The sequence below is a fragment of the Triturus cristatus genome, chromosome 7 (genome assembly GCF_964204655.1).
Source record: "Triturus cristatus chromosome 7, aTriCri1.1, whole genome shotgun sequence".
NCBI classification, from domain to species: domain Eukaryota; kingdom Metazoa; phylum Chordata; class Amphibia; order Caudata; family Salamandridae; genus Triturus; species Triturus cristatus.
The window spans coordinates 964493400-964512876 of NC_140590.1; the positions used below are offsets into that span (position 1 = coordinate 964493400).

At 43.6% G+C, this 19477-nt stretch overlaps 1 protein-coding gene across 1 annotated transcript in view; it reads right to left on the bottom strand.

The window, feature by feature from the left end:
- CXCL14 (C-X-C motif chemokine ligand 14) overlaps positions 1–19237 on the bottom strand; it is a 30623-nt gene extending 11386 nt beyond the window's left edge. Inside the window, exons 1-2 of the mRNA XM_085618000.1 lie at positions 18870–19237; positions 18017–18122 (exon numbers count right to left, since the gene is read on the bottom strand). Coding sequence (XP_085474126.1) covers positions 18017–18122; positions 18870–18933 — 170 coding nt within the window. The 5' untranslated portion in view covers positions 18934–19237. The remainder of the gene's footprint in view (positions 1–18016; positions 18123–18869) is intronic.
- Between the last annotated feature and the right edge of the window lie 240 nt (positions 19238–19477).

Consider the following 19477-nt stretch of genomic DNA (forward strand, 5'->3'; position numbering starts at 1 on the left):
TCTTGACTGGATACTGAAACCAAGATGCATTTATGAGGCCTGATTCGCCAAGCTAAACTTACACTTTAGTTACATTTTACAATTTTTTTGCTATTCACAAAAGAGTTTTACGAGTAGTGTCTTGATGATTGTAGAGTCTCTGCATTTGTGCCAGAGACTCCACACATAAAAAGATAGGCCTTTCCTACCTTTTTATGTATGGAGTACCTGCCACGAGTGCGGATAGTCCGCAAGTGTAAATATACTCCTTGAATAATAGTGTGTGAATAGCAAAAAAAAAATGTAAAATTGCAAGTTTACTTGTGTGAATCAGCCCCATGGTTTCAAACATTGTACAGCATTAACCATGGTTGCAAACATTGTACAGTGTTCATGCACACTGAGGACCTCATTTATGAGAAGTGACGCATCACTGCATGAAAGCAGCGATGCGTCACTTCTCAGTGCGCCCTCCTTGCGACATGATGGCTGCGTCATATTTACTGTATGACGCATCATGTCGCAAGGAGTTACAGATACGTCAGAATTTCTGAGATATCTGTAGGCGCAAAAGTGACGCATTGCTGGAGTGTGTCACAAAAGTGATGCAACTCCAGCAATGTGTCCTTGCACATGGGGCAAACCGCATGTGAAAGGGCCTGCGTCAGTCTTATGCCTGCTGTGAGTTAGGCGTAAGATATTGACGCATTTGCACCCTAGAAGTAGCGCAGCGAAATCTCGTAGATTTCACTGCGTCACTTCTACAAGGCTTACTTACGTGGGAATGCCCACCTTGCATACATTATACCTGACACAGGTATAATGTAGCCCAGGGGTTTACAAAGTGACGCATCTGCTTAGATATGTCACTTTGTAAATAGGGCGCAACAGGAGGCATGTTTTACGCAGCCGATGCGTCACAAAAAGTGACGCAACGGAAGAGCAAAACTGTCGCAAGGCCTCATAAATAAGGCCCTGACTGTGCATAGGTGGCAAGCACACTGAAAGAGAATGCACAAATAGTGAAGATAGTTCTGCGATCCTGCTATAGGGCAATAGGTCCCCATTTTTAGGGCAAGAACACATTATACACATACAAGATGTTGATGCCTTGGGTACAGGCTTCCTAGAGGATTTGGGAAGTGCAGTGAGCTGTGGGAGAGGATCTAAATGGGGGCAGCTAAGCGAGGTAGTTGAAGAGGATGGAGTGGGACCTTCTCATTGTCACATGAATTGTTGCTATGGAGCTTCAAGACTGATAGTTGCATTTGGGGATTTTGGTATTGTGGAAAATGCAGCAGTAAACCAGGCATGTACTGCATACGCTGCTTTCTTTCTCTTTAGTAAGGAAACAGTAGGTTTAGGATGTCCCAATGCAGAAACAAATATGACTGGCTACAGATGGAGGCAGAGGACTGCACAATGGCTGTGATAACAGTAGGGCTACACAAGTAACACTCAACAACTTAGGACAGTGGGAATACGCAATTTCAGAGATATTACTACCCAGACTTCACTTTTTAAACGAACAACAATAAACCCAGTTATAAATGTCAAATATCGGTGTTTTCTTGTTAAATACTCAAATAATACATAAAGAAACATTTTGTGGTTCATTTTAATTCTACGGATTTAGGCAAAGTCAGATGACGACAAAAATTCTACATGTATTGTTAGCTTGAGGCAAAAAGGGGGTCACTTTGTGGTGCTTAAATATGATGTTTTGCCTGAACAGTGAAACTTCTACATTTTATAAAAGTAAATCTGTCTGCTTGGAGTGCACACACAACTACAGGAACTAGTATATTTAACAGCAGCCGACGTAGGACACCTCCTTCTAGAATGATTAGCTAACATTTTTCATCTCTAATGGATGGGTGGGGTTGATGGTCAATGCCAAAGGAGCCCGTAAGCTAGTAGCTTTACAGAGAATACAGGCATAAAGTGTTTGTTCCACACCTTCATTGATGCATGGAAGGCAAACCTTTTCCCAGGCATCCATCATAATCATGGTAAGTGTTGTGGTGCCAATGGCACAATTCTTAGGGAGCCTATTAGGAGGAGTTATGGCACAATTCTTAGGGAGCCTCTTAGGAGGAGGTCTAGTGTACAATTGTGAGCTCATGGTGCAGAAGACAATAAAGAATATCAAGCCAAGGGCTTGGATTTGGGATTATTTTTTAGCTTAATTCGAAATTAGTTAAAGGCATTATTCGTGGGTTTGCAAATAGTGTGGATGAAGAATGAGTCATCTCTCACACTGAATGTACATTGAACACTGGCGAGTTTAGGTAGGCTTTGCCTGATCATGGTAACTTAGGAAACAAAAATCATTTTTTGTAATTGGTCTGGCCTAGTGTGCTTAGCATCAGGGCGCCAGGATTCAATGATGGTGTAATGACATAGCTAAAGAATTGAATGTGTTATTTATTTTTGTTCAAGGGCAAGAATTCAGTCCCGTGGCCTCTGAAAACATGGCTCATACAAGTTGGTTATAGTCACTTCAGGTAACAAAGAACAACTATTTTACATAGAGATCAGATGTAATATTATATGGTGAGGGAATTGTGACATCTCCATTAAATAGATTTATTGGACAGTGCCAGTGTTCATTCATAAGCATATTTTGGCTCTGGTGTAACTGATTCCAAGCATTCAAATCCGTCTAGTTTGTTTTTAACTCTACAGTACACTATATGTAATGTTTTGAAGGTTTGGTATAGCGCTTTAAAACCTGGTTGTAGTCCTGATTCTCTTTTGAGGTTGTTGGATAACAGGCTATCCTGTTAGTTGCACATCATTGGTAGAGTGAGGATTAACGCCTGGCCTGTGTGGGAAACATTTAATGTAATCCATAAGGTTTCAAGATCCCCTCTAATCAGATATATGTAAACCTATAGCGATGAAGAGGGTTATAAGGCAACTGAAGTTGCACTGGTTTTTGATGAGTGAGCTTCTTCCATTTGTCTTTTAAATAGTCATTCACATTTTGCTTCAACCACCACAGCTCCCAGCTTGGGGGAGGGGGTCAGTCCACTTTCCCCACTGACTCCCTTCATCTTGAGTAAATGCATAAAGCCTGTGCATAGTGTTCCCACCCGCCTAAAAATAGTTGATTTCTTCTCAGTGGGTTCAAAGTGTGCATTTAGAGTTTTACACTAACTTATACCAGCAATGTATTTCGCCTGTGATCGTGGCGCCCAGTTTGATGGTGATTTATTTGTCATCTAATTTTAAATTTTAAAGTCGTTGATATTATCTCTTGAAGTGATAATGTAACTTTGTAGAATGTGCAATGTGCACATTCTTCCTTGGGGAGGTGGTGAATAATTCTTGAATGTTTAACACATAATAATACTAATAAAATGCAAGTATGTGGCAGCCCCACTTCGGAGGAGACATGTTTTCTGTTGGGAACGTGGTTGTTGTCATGAGCAGTCACGAGCGGAGTTCTGTGTTCCAGCTCGTGACTGACTCGTGTCGGGGGGAAGAATATTTAGCTTCAAAATATGGTGGAAGGTTGGGAATGAGCTCTTGGGAGTTGTAACGTTATTCCTGACTTGAACTCATTGCATACAGACGTGTATTAAACTTCACGTCCTACTTCATCTACTTGGTCCGTGTTTTCTTTTCTATGGATGCCTGCACTTCCAACACTGGCGACGAGCGGGATGCGGAACCATAACTCAATTTAATCCGGATCTTATTTTTCAATTATTTCATTATTTTTTTTTCTTCGTGGAAGCTACGATCTACGTTGGAAAAGGATCTTTACTTCTTCTTATAAGGGACCAGGGAACTGTAAAAGGAAGTCGTTAAAGAACATTCTTACTTGTTTATGCTATTTGCTCAAGGATTCTACCGGCAAGCCACCACCGTCACGGATTAGAATTCTGGAGGGGCAGACATCATCGTTGTTTCGAGGCGTACGGAGATCACACGCTGACGTGAGCGTTGTGCGCCGATATACGTGAAGAAGTGTGTTTCGCAACAAGGACGCGCGCTAACGTTGCGCACCGCGTCATACAGGAGGCGTTTTGATTTGCTCTGCATCGTTTCCTGGCAACAAAGACGCGCGCTAACGCTGCGCACCGCGTCATTCAGGAAGCGTTTTCCAATTACTCTGTTTCCTGGCAACAGTCCTGACAACAAGGATTTCCACTGTGGTTTTTCATACGGGAAGCAGCTCTTGGGTAACTTTTACTACTTCGGTGACACACACACAGTGTGTCATTCACACTATTCTCATTTCTGGAACAGAATTATATTATATAGTCACAATATGCACAAATATTAATTTATTTTGTTTTTTAACATCAATATTGTCTTTTCTGCTTTTACTGCCTTCACTATGTCTGGTATTGTTCCTCCCCCATCATTTCTAGCTTCCCCTGGTGACCCTCCCATGTCTTGGGAAATACGGGAACCTGTTTTTTTAGCGTATGTAGAGGTGTTAGAGGGTGAAGAGTGTGAACCGGAGAGGAAACTTTCACTTTGGAAACACTGTTTAGGTGGGATTGCGTTGAAAGAATTCAAAAGTTTACCTGCGTTGATTAATCCTGGCAACATTAACGTATATGACTATGCATCTTCACAACTGAATTTACGATGCGGAAAAAAAAAAACATTGTAATGGAAAGATTTATATTTTATTCACGAAAGCAAAAAGATGATGAACCCATTGAAGATTTTGTATCGGCTCTCAGATCTTTAGCTATCACATGTGATTTTGAGCATATTTGTTATGAACAAGTCCTACGCGATCAAATTTTGATGAGAACAAACAATAAAAAAGTTCAAGAGCGTCTTTGGACCACTTCAGACATGTCATTAAATAATGCCATTGATATTGCGAAGTCAATTGAACACTCAGAAAAATTCATAAAAGAAATTAGAGGAAATGATAAAAATGATGTTTTTAATGTTTCTAAAGACTCTGACAAACAAAGGAAACATTTTCCACAAAAGACTGACAAGTCGTTAAAAGTTGATGGTAAAGCCAAAAGTAAAAAATACGAAAAAATAATTGCCCATTACTTTGTTACAGATGTGGAAGTGACAGCCACTTAGCTGATTTTAAGAATTGTCCTGCAATAGGAAGAGTTTGTACAAAATGTAATAAGAAGGGTCCTTTTGGGAAATTTTGTAAGTCAATTCCTAGAAAAGTCAATTACATTTGTGATGATAACGATAATCCATGTGATGACAATGACTATGAAGTCAATACTGTTATTAACATGTGTGACGGGGGTGAAGGTACTAAATTTCCGTCATGTTTCATCACTGTAGGTGATGTCGACTTAGAATTTTTCGTAGATTCTTGTGCTTGGTACACTATTATTTCGTTAAACATTTTTCGTAAAACAATTGGCCCACGAAGACTTTGTTTCCACCTGATGTCTCTCCTGGTGGGTATACAGGACACAAAATTGACCTTGTTGGTTTTTTCTGCACAAATTTAATATTTTCTGGTCGTCATATCTTTGGGAAGATATATGTAGCGAGATCAGGATTGTCACTCTTAGGATGGCCCCACCAATGCCAATTAGGAATTAAAATTGATCCCAGAGCTAATCCTCCTGTCTATGTGGTAGACTCTTGCAATTTTTCCCACAATCAAGATCCTCAATTAGTCAATAGGTTGAAAGAATCTTTTCCTGAGGTTTTTAGTGGAGAGTTAGGAAGATACAAAGGGTTTGAACATGTTATCAAGTTACACGACAGTGCAGTTCCTGTGCGACACAAAGTGAGAAATGTTCCTCTTACTTACAGGGGCAAATTGAAGGATATGCTCAAGGAATTATGTAGTAAGAACATCATTGAGCCTATTGAGTCATCACCTTGGGTTTCTCCCATTGTGATTTCGGTTAAGTCTTCAGGTGAGCTTAGGTTATGGTGGACCTTCGCAGTGTAAATAATGCGATTTGGGTGGATTCTCACCCTTTACCCAAGCTTCATGAGATGGTTTCCACGTTAGCAGGTGCTCAAGTGTTTTCCTGCATTGATTTGGCTAGTGCTTATCACCAAGTGGTTCTTTCTGAAGAATCAAAGAATATTACTGCATTCATCACGCCTGAAGGGCTTTACAGGTACTGCTGCATGCCTTTTGGTCTTGCTAGTGCTGCCTCAGTGTTTCAGAGACTCATGAGGGATACCTTGGAGGGACTAAATGGAGCGATAGCATTTCAAGATGACATTCTTGTCTATGGTAAAAATAATGAGGAACATGATTCAAATCTAGTAAGTGTAATCGCTGCTTTAGCCCAAAAAGGTCTTACACTTCGTCTTGATAAATGTAAAATCAAGGAAAAGGAAGTAGAATATATAGGACATACAATGGGATCAAACCTAGACGAAATCATATTGAAAGTATTATAAATGCTCCCACACCTATCTCCAAAGAACAACTTGTGGCTTTTTTAGGTCTCATTGAGTTTTACGCCAAATTCATACCACATTTTGCCTCTAAAGTGAATCCTTTTCGATGTTTATTAAAGAAAAATGCTAAATTTATTTGGACCACAGATATGTCTAAGGCATTTGAAGATTTAAAGGATTTCGTAGTAAAGGCTCCATGTCTTAAACCTTTTATGTGTGGTAAACCATGCATTATCATGGTGGATGCTAGCAGTACCGGGTTAGGTGGTGTTCTCTTACAAAGAGACAATGGTAAAGAGTGGATTGTGGCATATGCTTCGAGAGCTTTGAGAGATGCAGAAAAACATTGCTCAGTTATAGAGAGGGAGCTGTTAGCTTGTGTTTGGGGAGCTGAACATTTTAGAACCTTTTTGTGGGGTACTAAATTTACCATTAAAACTGATCATAAACCTCTTGTGTACTTAATGGCACCTGGTGGTGGACGTACCATGTCCGCACGTCTTGCAAGACTTGCTTCGAGATTGCAGTCTTTCCAGTTTCAAGTTGAATATGTCCAAGGCAAAGTTAATGTACATGCTGATTGCATGTCTAGGTTAGTTTCACCTATGGCATTTCCAGACAAAATTAAAGATGATGATTGTGAAGTAGATTTTACCGTGGGTGATATTAATTTAGTATTTGGTAAACAAGCTGGTTTGCAAGAAAATATTTGGTTGCTAGGAATGGAAAAGGACACAAAGTTAATTAATGTCAAGAAGTATTTGCTTCAAGGTTGGCCTGAACAGAGGAAGTTATCTGGAGATATGATGGGTTTCTCTAAGGTTCAAGAAGAACTCGCTGTGGAAAATGGTTTGGTTTTAAGGGGTGACAAGATTATTCCTCCTTTTTCTCTTAGGAATACCATTCTTGAAATTGCTCATGAAGGACACTTAGGGATTTCATTTACCAGGAGACGTGTCAAGGAATCTTTTTGGTGGCCAAGCATTGACGTATCAGTTGAGCATTTTGTACGTTCGTGTGTTCATTGTTCCAATAGTGACAAGTCTGCTGTTGCTCTACGTCTGGAACCCCATCCTGTAGAGTTTCCGTTTGGTCCTTGGTGTAAACTTGGGTTAGATATCATTGGTCCTTTCAATATTTTACCTAAACATGAAGCTTTTGGAATAGTACTTATTGGTTACTATTCCAAATGGCCTGAAGTTAAGATGGTAAAGGAAGTCACTTCTCAGAGTGTTATTGAATTCTTAGATGAAGTCTTTTGTAGGGAAGGCATTCCTCAAGAAATTGTAACGGACAATGGACCACAATTTGTTAGCAAGGAAATGGAAGATTTTTTTGTTAAATGTGGAATTACTCACAATAGAATCGCTGTTTTCCATCCTGAAGCGAATGGTCAAGTGGAGAGATTCAATCGTGTGGTTAAAGAGGCTGTCCAATTGTCTGTCAAGGGTGGGTTGAATTGGCGAAATGCTTTGCAATCCATGTTATTAGCATACAGGACTTCCCCAAATTCTGTTACTTTGGTCAGTCCTTTTGAACTTTTAAGAGGGCGTAAACCTAGCACTAATTTGATTCCTTGGTGGATGAAGAAAAACTTAAATGGGTTCAATGATTTTTTTAAAGTGGATTATGAAGTGGTGCAACGAAGAGTAGAATCATACAAAAATAAAATGAAAGGTGCAATGGAAAAGAAATTGGGCTCGGTAACTAAACAGGTGATCAAGGTGGGGGATTTGGTTCGTATAAAGAAAAAAGAAGGTGTAAGTAAAGGTTTGTCAACTTGGTCATGCCCAAGGAAAGTATTTGAAACATTTAAGAACGCTGTCAGAGTCGACGGTGGTTCTATCTGGAATTTAAACAGAGTTTCTTTGTTTAAGGGTGTTACCACTTATCAAGAAGATCACACCAGTAATGTATTTTTGGATGTGGGGCATAACAATGACTGTGAGGACCTATCTCCTCCCAGTGGCGTTTCTGATAATTCAAGGATTGGGCGCACTCATCGCCTTCCTGCTAAGTACAAGGATTTTGTCATGAATTAATCTTGTAAGTTATTTTAAGGTATTAGTCAAGATGTTATTTTCACTTACTTTTGTTACATTGTTTTTTAAGGGGGGAAGGTGTGTTGGGAACGTGGTTGTTGTCATGAGCAGTCACGAGCGGAGTTCTGTGTTCCAGCTCGTGACTGACTCGTGTCGGGGGGAAGAATGTTTAGCTTCAAAGTATGGTGGAAGGTTGGGAATGAGCTCTTGGGAGTTGTAACGTTATTCCTGACTTGAACTCATTGCATACAGACGTGTATTAAACTTCACGTCCTACTTCATCTACTTGGTCCGTGTTTTCTTTTCTATGGAAGCCTGCACTTCCAACATTTTCCTTTCCCCTGTTTATTTCTGCTGCACCTGCTTGCAATACAATATCCATTGCACAAGCTTGCCAAAGCCAGACCTATTCACATTGTCAATGCATGTTTCTTCTGGTGTTGTCGAACAGTGATGTAAACTTTATCTTGGACGTTCAGGTGACGTTCCGTATCACTACATTGTCCTTGGGATAATGCTATCAGCTGTTTCAGAATCTTACGGGATAATTTGTTTTAGAAAGTAGACTTTCTTAATGCAAACTAACAGTAGGGAGTGTTTTTATGGCCCAGTTAAATGTACCTAGTTTGATCCCCATACCGAAACCACATTTTGTGGAACGTTTTAAAAAACAGTTAGATCAGAGAAGAGAGGGATGGTGTAAGAGATAAGTGAGATATTGAGCGAATGGAAAGGAGAGAGTACGAGTGAAACACACACAGAGAGAAAATTAGAGTGCGAAACAGAGTGTGGCAAACGGGAACACAGTGAGTTAGATATACAGCCAATAAAAGCTGATGGTTTAAGTGGCACAGGATAGAAATCCCATCACTGTATTGTATTTATCATCATCTTCATCAATATCTTTATTCGGTCTGGTTAGAAATAGACCATAAAAACACATAGAAATATTGCACATAGCCAAGATCACACTTTATTGTAGATTGCATTGATATAACGCTTTCTAACCCTGCAACACATCGAAGCCCTTTACAGCGATAAGCGCGGTACTCTAGAACCTAAGGTTAGGTGGTTAATACAGAGGGTGTTGGTTATTGTGGGTTGTTGGATGAGTTACGTGGTTTCAAGAAACCATTCCTAGCATTCACTCTAAAATATGTAACTCAGGCAGTGTTAGCTTTTGTTTCTTCTTCAGACGTGTCAAGATCATTTAGCTGAACATTTTAAAATAATACACGCAAGAGGCGTTCTCTTTATGAAATGACGCTTCACAGGTGTGTCAATTAAAGTAAAATTAGGTTTTACAAGAGTAAAACCTTGTAACCCAGATGTAAAAAATAAATAGTTTTGAGACTATTTGAAAGTGGAATAAAATATTCCTTAGCGCGCATGTTTTCAATTATCCAGGAAGCATTAGGGTGTCCTAACATAGCCCCAGCTTAGTGTGCAGGTGACAATCATACACAGCGGGCTAATTTCAGTTTAGAAAAGGGCTAGATCATTTGAAGTGGTCGGGCCAGAGCTATTTTAAGGTCCCAAGTGTAGTTTCGACTAATTTGTGTCTTTAATAGTTGAAGAGCCAAAGAGGTGATATGTTACACCCTCTGACAGTGCTTTGTACTTGAACTTTAATAAATGTGGTGCTTTCCACTGGAAACCCAGTTGCGTTACTTAGTGTCTATAAAGTAACTATCTAATATAACAGAACATAATAAACAACACAATAACATAAAACATCAAAAAAATACAAAAAAGATGTGACAAGAGACTATACAACTAAACAAACCTCAACTAAATGCAGCACAAATAAAAACAGCACAACCTCAGTGCAATACAGCAACACGCAAAAACAATAGTTCAACACAAAAACAAATAAACCAACTCAGTAAGCTACAAAAGCAACAAAATATACCAAAAATACATTACACAAAACACAATGCATAACAAATTTACGAATCACTCCACAGAAACAATTAAAGCACAGTAAAGTACAACCAAATAAGACACAATAATGGCACAAAACAACAACACAACAGAAAAAAAATCTAACTCAACACCAAAATACAACACACAACATGAAAAACAGAGCATAATTGATGCCTTGTATTGTTGTGTTGTGTTACATTGTATTGTTTTACTTTGGTGGATTATTGTGCTCTGTTATTTTATTGTGTGATATGCTGCTTTATTTTTGTGTTGTGTTTTTGTCACTTTTGAGCTGTTATGTTTTACATTGTTGTGTTGTGCTCTTTTTATGTACTGTGTTGGTGTGTTAAAGTTTCTGTGTCTGTTCTTGTGTTGTCATTATGTTGCATTATGTTATGTTCCTGCAAGGAGTGGGTGTATTGCGCTATTTTGTTGAGTTTGGTGTATGTGTTCTGTCTTCGTTGTTGCATAGTTTGTTGTGTGGTATCGTCTTGTGCTATGCTGCTGTTGTTTTATTGTGATACACTTATTGCAATACGTTGTGTCGTTTTGTTGCAGTTGTGGGGCTGTTGTGTCAATGTTCCTCGGCTGCAGTCCATCTGTTTACAGATGCAAAACATTATTGTCAATAATCTGCTTTCATTATGCAAATTCAAAGCACTGAGCTGTGTGCCACCAAGGTCAGGTTTTAACACCAGAATACAGTGTTTTGAGATATGGCCCATAATTCACCGTTATTTTTTCAGTTCAGCTAATACTCAGCAGCATTTGGACGCTTAAATAACACTTTTTATAATGTATAAGGTTGTCGTGAGTGCGCATGCGCCACACTTAAATATTGTTCAAAGTATTACAGATAATTTGAGTATAGTTTTCACTCAGACCAGGAAAAATCGGAAAGCGTCCATAAGCAGCACCCAGGCAGGACAGGAGCGGCAGCTGCTCTCCTATTGTCTATGCAAATTGCATTTGAAACGTGGGATCCGGTTCCTCCTGCCACAGACGCACATACAATGGCGTTGTTAAAATTAGCAGCAGGTGTGCAAACATCCGCTCCGGATTTTTCCAAGGGGTTACCTCACGTTCAGTGCTTGGCAGGGGCTTCAAGGTCACCCGTGACGCGGGTGTCGCGTGAGATGAGGATGTAACTCAGTTGGGCACACTTGGTGACGCTCACCTGTACTCTGCCCCATTCTCATAGGTACTGGCTCAGCTGTGATCTGCGAGTCACCTTCGTAGCAGGTGTCCTTCTACAGCCGAATCTATGAAAAGTAGGCTTAGATGGCCTAGGACATAGCACGCGTGATAAGGCCGAAGTGAGACTAAATGTGCTTCTGCCAAACAATGAAGCATCACCAAGTGAGATGCTATCCAGGACAAACTTGTATCCCTACATGACTAGAAAGGACCTTCTATAGGAATTGCACAGTGACCCTGGTGTGGTAGCTCGCCGGCTCCGCTGGTACATATGCAGAATTTACAAGACAATATAATGCCCGGAGCTGAAAGCCTCAGATGTGCCCCCTCATTAGGGTCATAGATATGGTATATAATTCCAATGCAAAGCAGCTGACTTGATTAATTTGTAATGAAATACTCAATTCCCTGAAATGTTGTAGCCCTCTTTGTAAGCTTCAACATACATTCAATTGAGTTTGGCCTGTTCTACTACTGACCTCTTTCAGGCACTCAGCGTGGTTTCTGTCAGTAAGTAATCAAATTCAAGTAGGCGCCAATCAAGATCCTGCAGGCACCCCAAAGTGCTCCAGTAGGCACCTAACATAGATTGCAGTGGCATCTGAGCTCATGCTGCCATGTTATATATAATATCCTGCAGGCACCCAGTAGAGCTTGTGGTGGCGTCAGTCTAAGCTCAGGCGAGCACCCAACGCAACTCCTGCAAGCATCCGGTGGAGCGCACAGTGGTGTCAGTCTAAGCTCATGCGAGCACCCAACCGAACTCCTGCAGGCATCCTGTGGAGCACACAGTGGCATCAGTCTAAGCTCATGCAACCACCCAACGGGACTCCTGCAGGCATCCAGTGCAGCACACTGTGGGGTCAGTCTAAGCTCAGGCGAGCACCCAATGTTGGAGTGCTGCGGGCACCTGGTGTACCTCACTCAAAAAGCCAAATGACCTACTTGAGACCCAGAATAAATATCCTGCAGGCACCCAGTAGAGCTTGTGGTGGTGTCAGTCTAAGCTCAGGCGAGCACCCAACGCAACTCCAGCAAGCATCCGGTGGAGCGCACAGTGGTGTCAGTCTAAGCTCATGCGAGCACCCAACCGAACTCCTGCATGCATCCGGTGGAGCACACAGTGGCGTCAGTCTAAGCTCATGCAACCACCCAACGGAACTCCTGCAGGCATCCAGTGCAGCACACTGTGGGGTCAGAATAAGCTCAGGCGAGCACCCAAAGGAACTCCTGCAGGCATCCAGTGGAGCACACAGTGGCGTCAGTCTAAGCTCAGGCGAGCACCAAACGGAACTCCTGTAAGCATCCGGTGGAGCGCACAGTAGCGTCAGTCGAAGCTCATTCAAGTACCCAACAGAACTCCTGCAGGTATCCTGTGGAGCGCACACTGACGCGTCTAACCTCAGGCGAGCACCAAACGGAACTCCTGCAGGCATCTAGTGGAGCACACAGTGGCATCTGTCTAACCTTAGGCGAGCACCCAACGGAACTCCTGCAGGCATCCAGTGGAGCGCACAGTGGTATCAGTCTAAGCTCAGGTGAGCACCCAACCGAACTCCTGCAGGCATCCGGTGGAGCGCACAGTGGATCTGTCTAAGCTCAGGTGAGCACCCATCACATCTCCTGCAGGTTTCCAGTAGAGCACACAGTGGCATCTCTCTAAGCTCAGGCGAGCACCCAACAGGACTCCTGCAGGCATCCAGTGGAGCGCCAGGACTCCTGCAGGCATCCAGTGGAGCACACAGTGGATCTGTCTAAGCTCTTGCAAGCACCCAACCGAACTCCTGCAGGCATCCGGTGGAGCGCACAGTGGCGTCAGTCTAAGCTCATGCAACCACCCAACGGAACTCCTGCAGGCATCCAGTGCAGCACACTGTGGGGTCAGTCTAAGCTCAGGCGAGCACCCAATGGAACTCCTGAAACATCCAGTGGAGCACACAGTGGCGTCAGTCTAAGCTCAGGCGAGCACCAAACGGAACTCCTGTAATCATCCGGTGGAGCGCACAGTGGCGTCAGTCGAAGCTCATTCAAGCACCCAACAGAACTCCTGCAGGTATCCAGTGGAGCGCACACTGACGTGTCTAACCTCAGGCGAGCACCAAACGGAACTCCTGCAGGCATCTAGTGGAGCACACAGTGGCATCTGTCTAACCTCAGGCGAGCACCCAACGGAACTCCTGCAGGCATCCAGTGGAGCGCACAGTGGTATCAGTCTAAGCTCAGGTGAGCACCCAACGGAACTCCTGCAGGCATCCAGTGGAACGCATAGTTGGGTCAGTCTAAGCTCATGCAAGCACCCAACGGAACTCCTGCAGGCATCTGGTGGAGCGCACAGTGGCATCAGTCTAAGCTCATGCAAGCACCCAGCGGAACTCCTGCAGGCATCCAGTGGAGCGCACAGTGGATCTGTCTAAGCTCAGGTGAGCACCCAACACATCTCCTGCAGGATTCCAGTAGAGCACACAGTGGCATCTCTCTAAGCTCAGGCGAGCACCCAACAGGACTCCTGCAGGCATCCAGTGGAGCACCAGGACTCCTGCAGGCATCCAGTGGAGCGCACAGTGGATCTGTCTAAGCTCATGCAAGCACCCAACGGAACTCCTGCAGGGCATCTGGTGGTGCGCACAGTGGCGTCAATCTAAGCTCATGCAAGCACCTAAAGAAACTCCTGCAGGGCATCTGGTGGTGCGCACAGTGGCGTCAATCTAAGCTCATGCAAGCACCTAAAGGAACTCCTGCAGGCATCCAGTGGAGCACACAGTGGATCTGTCTAAGCTCTTCCAAGCACGCAACGGACCTCCTGCAGGGCAACTAGTGGAGCGCACAGTGGCATCAATCTAAGCTCATGCGAGCACCCAACGCAACTCCTGCAGGCATCTGGTGGAGCACACAGTGGCGTCAGTCTAAGCTCATGCAAGCACCCAACGGAACTCCTGCAGGTATCTGGTGGAGCGCACAGTGGTGTCAGTCTAAGCTCACCCGAGCACCCAACGGAACACCTCCAGGCATCTGGTGGAGCACACAGTGGCGTCACTCTAAGCTCAGGCGAACACCCAATGGAACTCCTGCAGGCATCCAGATGAGTGCAGAGTGCCTTCTCTCTAAGGTCATGCAAGTACCCAATGCAATTCCTGCAGGCATCCGGTGGAGCGCACAGTGGCATCAGTCTAAGCTCAGGCGAGCACCCAACGGAACTCCTGCAGGCATCCAGTGGAGCGCACAGCGATGTCAGTCTAAGCTCATGCAAGCACCCAACGTATTTCCTGCAGGCATCCGGTGGAGCGCACAGTGGCATCAGTCTAAGCTCAGGCGAGCACCCAACGGAACTCCTGCAGGCATCCAGTGGAGCGCACAGTGCCTTCTCTCTAAGGTCATGCAAGTACCCAATGGAACTCCTGCAGGCATCCGTAAGGTGTCTCGTCGTTGTGACCACAGATCAAAAGACTCCATGTTTGTCAATGTAAAGCAACTATCACATTTTGAAAAAGTGCTTGAGATGGGAAAGGGCCAAAGGGGATGTGAAAAATGAATGTCAAGAAGGTGGGAATGAAAATGAGAAAACAGTAGATGTTAGCAAACGAGATGTCTGCCGACTGTGCCTGAGAACATTTAAATATGTATACAAAAGCAGATCCAGCACATTTTAGGGCCAGTCGATGACCTTGTTCAAATAATTTTCTTTTACCGTGGGTGCCAATGAATATGCATTTTTTGCAGTCAGACTTATTTGCGTATATCTTGTAATTTTAGAATATTGAACTCCGAGTTGTGCATGTTGTATTTAAAAACGTGTACAGGGGCATAGCTTGATCAGTAAGATTGAGGTGCGGGGGGAGATTTAGATTTTCTAACAATCACACTGACATATAATGTTGAAATACATTAGAGGACAAACATGGTGCATGAGAGGGGTCTAAGGAGAAGTGAAAAGAGAGAGGAATGCGGATTGAACGAATATTAAAAGAGAAAACGCAATATTTTGTCAAATAAACAACATTTTTGAGGACTTGGGAAACGGAGAGTGTGAGTGTGCATTTTTGCCTGTGTGTATGTAAAAAAATCCTGGTGAAATCCGTCAGACATGTCACTCACCATACCTGACTGATCCACATGTTCCCAACTATTTATCAAAAAATAAATGTATTTGGGGAGGAAAAACCCCAAACCACACTCCCCCCCCCCCCCGAAGCTACGCTACTGACCGTGTATGTGACTTAAAAATATAGCAGACATTTCCTTGCTTCCAGCTGCATGAGGGTGTTTGTCATTCTGCTACAAAGACTGTCACCTACCAAGCAGGCTGACCTTTGAGGAGACGAACGGTGGGAGTTTGTGCAAGTGTGCCATTTGTGTGTGTGTGTTTGTGAGGGTGAGCAAGAGTGAGAGAGAGAGGGCAGAGAGACAGAGGCAGCAGACATGGTCCCTGAGAATAATAGAGCACCTTACATAAGGAATGCCAGGTAGGATATCATAGTAACTTCTCGGTTGGAAACAGGTACTCTAAATAGTGAGAACCTGCACTTCTGTATTTCGATGTTATGCAGTGGTGCTGCCTCGTGCCCTTTTATCAGCGTGGGCAGCTCAGACAAGCAGAGGGCGGTGGCTTCCTGACCTTAAACTGGCACAACAGCACCAGGAACAAGGATTGGTAAAGCCAGTAGATCTCGCTTACATTTTGAATCATGGCTAAAACATGAAAAGGTTTTCTGCAGTTGCAAAAGGAACCAAAAGGTAGAGCAATTATACACCAAACGTCCAATAGCAGGGGGTAAGAGAGTGATTCTTCTCTGGCTGGAACGTAAGCCCACTCTATGTGACTGTCAAACAGTTGGTGACAGTAGTTTGCCTGGGTGAATGCCTAATTCACTCAGTGCTTGCAGAGTGTGTGTGTGTGTGTGTGTGTATAGGAGGGATACAGTAACAAACATTCCAGGAATATACAGCACAAACACACACATCAGGCGTGCGGTCATACATGTACATGGTGAGAAACCTTTACACACGTGCAAGCATACACCAGCATACACTAGACACACAATCGAAAATACCTACCACGCGCACACGTGGATATAAACACCCATCATTGTGTGGCCCCTTTACTTACTCTAACTGTACACATAATACCTAGCATGCATTGAAATATGGCACACAAATGCACACACATTCCACAGAACAACACACACTCGAAAAAGTGTACACACAAACACACTCACATGGACAGGCTCATGTTGCCCCTCTTCGATCCAAGAATCTAACTCCCTTATTCCACTCCTAAAGTAATGTTGAAACAAAGTGACTGAACATTCTCTGCATGTTATTAATAAAATAGATTCATAGCACCTACTTGGTGTTTCCTGCTTGGTAACACATATGTGGCAAAAGGTTTGCATCATGAGTCCTCCGGTGGTAAGGCGAGCTTGTAGTCAAACTTACCCCAAAGCATCCCATAGACCCAATCACCTAAGAAGCATCACCGGGGCTATTAGTCTGTTTTGTCATTAGCATGCAGAGTGTGTGCAGTCACTTTGCCTCAGCACTACTTTAGTTGTGGAATCCGGGAGTTAGATCCTTGGTCCTGAGAAAAGCCGTGGGGCTTGGCTTGAAACAAGCAGACCATTAGAAGGGCAGGTACATTATCGCCTGCACTTTCTACTCTCTCTCTGTTTTTAACTATACCGCCCGGAGGATGGATTAAAGGATCAATTACCTACTGGGCAGGTATTTTTAACCTGCCACATAAGACCCCTCCCACTCCTATTCCGTCTATCATTTGGAATATACCACTCAGTGCTCCTGCGTACTTCGCAGGTCGCAGCTCGCCCTGTTCTGCAGCTGAACAGGAGGAACCCTATGATGAAGCATGCCATCAAGGGGCGACCCTGGTGGGTGAGGGTCATATAAGAACAATAAAGGTTTTCTCTATCCGGTGGAGGGTTAGTACACTGAACACGGACGGGAAGTATATGTGTAGGAGGAAGGACCCCTCCGGTCTCTTTTCCTCTGTTCTCCCCCTTTCTTTTGAGAGAACTGTTCTTCCCATCTGTTGAGACCTAACCAGAGAAACTGTAAAAGCACCTGAAGTGACCGTGAGAGTTCAGAAACGTGCATGATAGTCTAAAACTGCAGGAAAAACTCTTACACTGAAAAAGCAAGAAACAATGTACCCAACTGACTGCGTGTTTTATTCTGCTGTGCCAAATAATTAAGTTACTAATATTATCTCTGAACAATTAACTAAGGTGCACATTAATTTTAGAAAACCGTGAGCTGCGCCCTGGATTTCGAGAGCGAGGTCTCGTTTGGAGCGCGTGACCATGTAAATAGGTCAGGCATCGACTTGTGACATAACCAGCAGCTCGGCAGGGTCACGTGAGCGAGGCATATGCACTAAAGCCAAGCAAGCAAACTTTAAGTAGACCACCCTGCAAACATATCAAGCGCGCAGTCCCGCCCGAATCTATTCTGCGCACGCGCGAAGGATAGGAAATACGCACATGATCATCTTCTCCTCGCAGTAGGGGTGTTTGGGCTTTATCTCCAGCTTCTGCACATCTGAAAATCGGATCTTTGGCCCCTTTCTGGAACACTTGCATTTTGAACCTGAGGATAAAGGCGACAAGGAAGTTTTGTTGGATTCTTGTTTCACTTGTTTGTTCAAAATGCTCAGAGACAATCTACTTAATTTTGCGGAGGAATTCCTTCAATCCCAGAATTTACATGTGCTATCCGGTCTTTAACACAACAAGTCGTGTTAGCAAGAAACAACCCCAACACGATTAATTCAGAAGTGTACACCAAACTACACAACCACTACTTGTGCAAAGTTCTACCCTTGAACCAAGCACATTTCTGCAACCGAACGACAGCTCGTATTTAAGAACATAAAATCAAATTTGTAGTACTTTTAATAAAACAGGACCTCGAAGAACCTGCATTATTATACGGGCCTTTGATTCGTCTCAGAAATCACTGTGATTCAGGTTTTTGTTTAGTGCCGGGGGCGTAAAGACGGTCCCTCCAGCAGCCCCCAGTCAGCTCGAGCCAAATAAATATCTGGTAGACGTGGGAGACTCGACCACCTCATAATATTCTAATGGGGGCATAATTTTACTTTACGCCACTGTTTAGTGCACCGGTCAGGGCAGGTTAAACTCATGACCCATAGGGGCTCATTTACAAGCCACTTGCGTCGCCGGTATGTCACCCTTTTCCCATATTAAAAGTGGCGCATCCGCGACGCAAGGGGCTTGTAAACAAGCTCCTATATATAACCTTAAAGGCTAGGAGGTTTTCTCGCAGTCTAATGCATGTGGGCAAAGAATCGGAGAGTGGAGTCCGTCACCTTACCTTCCACATGGACGGAGTAGATGGCAATGACGAGGAGTAGTAACGCCACCAGTGCGGGCTTCATGGCCAGACCTGGGTACAAACTGTCTTCCTTCCCTCTGTACACCTTAAAATCCCTCTCGGTGGGTCCCGCGGTTAGCTGTGCTCAGCGGAGTTGCTCTCCTGTCTCTGCAGGTAAATGTCGAGCTGTTAACTTTTTAACTTCAGGTGTTGGTTTTGGAGCTGCTGCGTGCTGCTAGTGCTGGTCCCAGCTGTTATGTCCTTGCTGGTTGCGTTGTTGCTGGTTGTGCGCGTGCTGCCAGTGGAGTTAGTTGTTGCTTCCTTGTCCGCCTCGTCTCCCGTCTGATTTCTCCCACTCTCTCCTGTTCTCTTTTAAAACAGCTCTGGCTGCCCTGGGCACCAGCTCATTAGCATGCAGAGCTACTCAGCGACTCCCAATTTCCCAATACAGGAGGAAGAAGGGAGGGGAGGGGACGTCGGGCATTACTGCGTGACGAGGCTGAATATTTCATAAAGCGAGGAAAAGTGACGCAACCATCAATTCACTGACAACAATGCAGACCATCGATCTTTTATAAGGGTCAACTAAAGACGCACTCTGACTATTT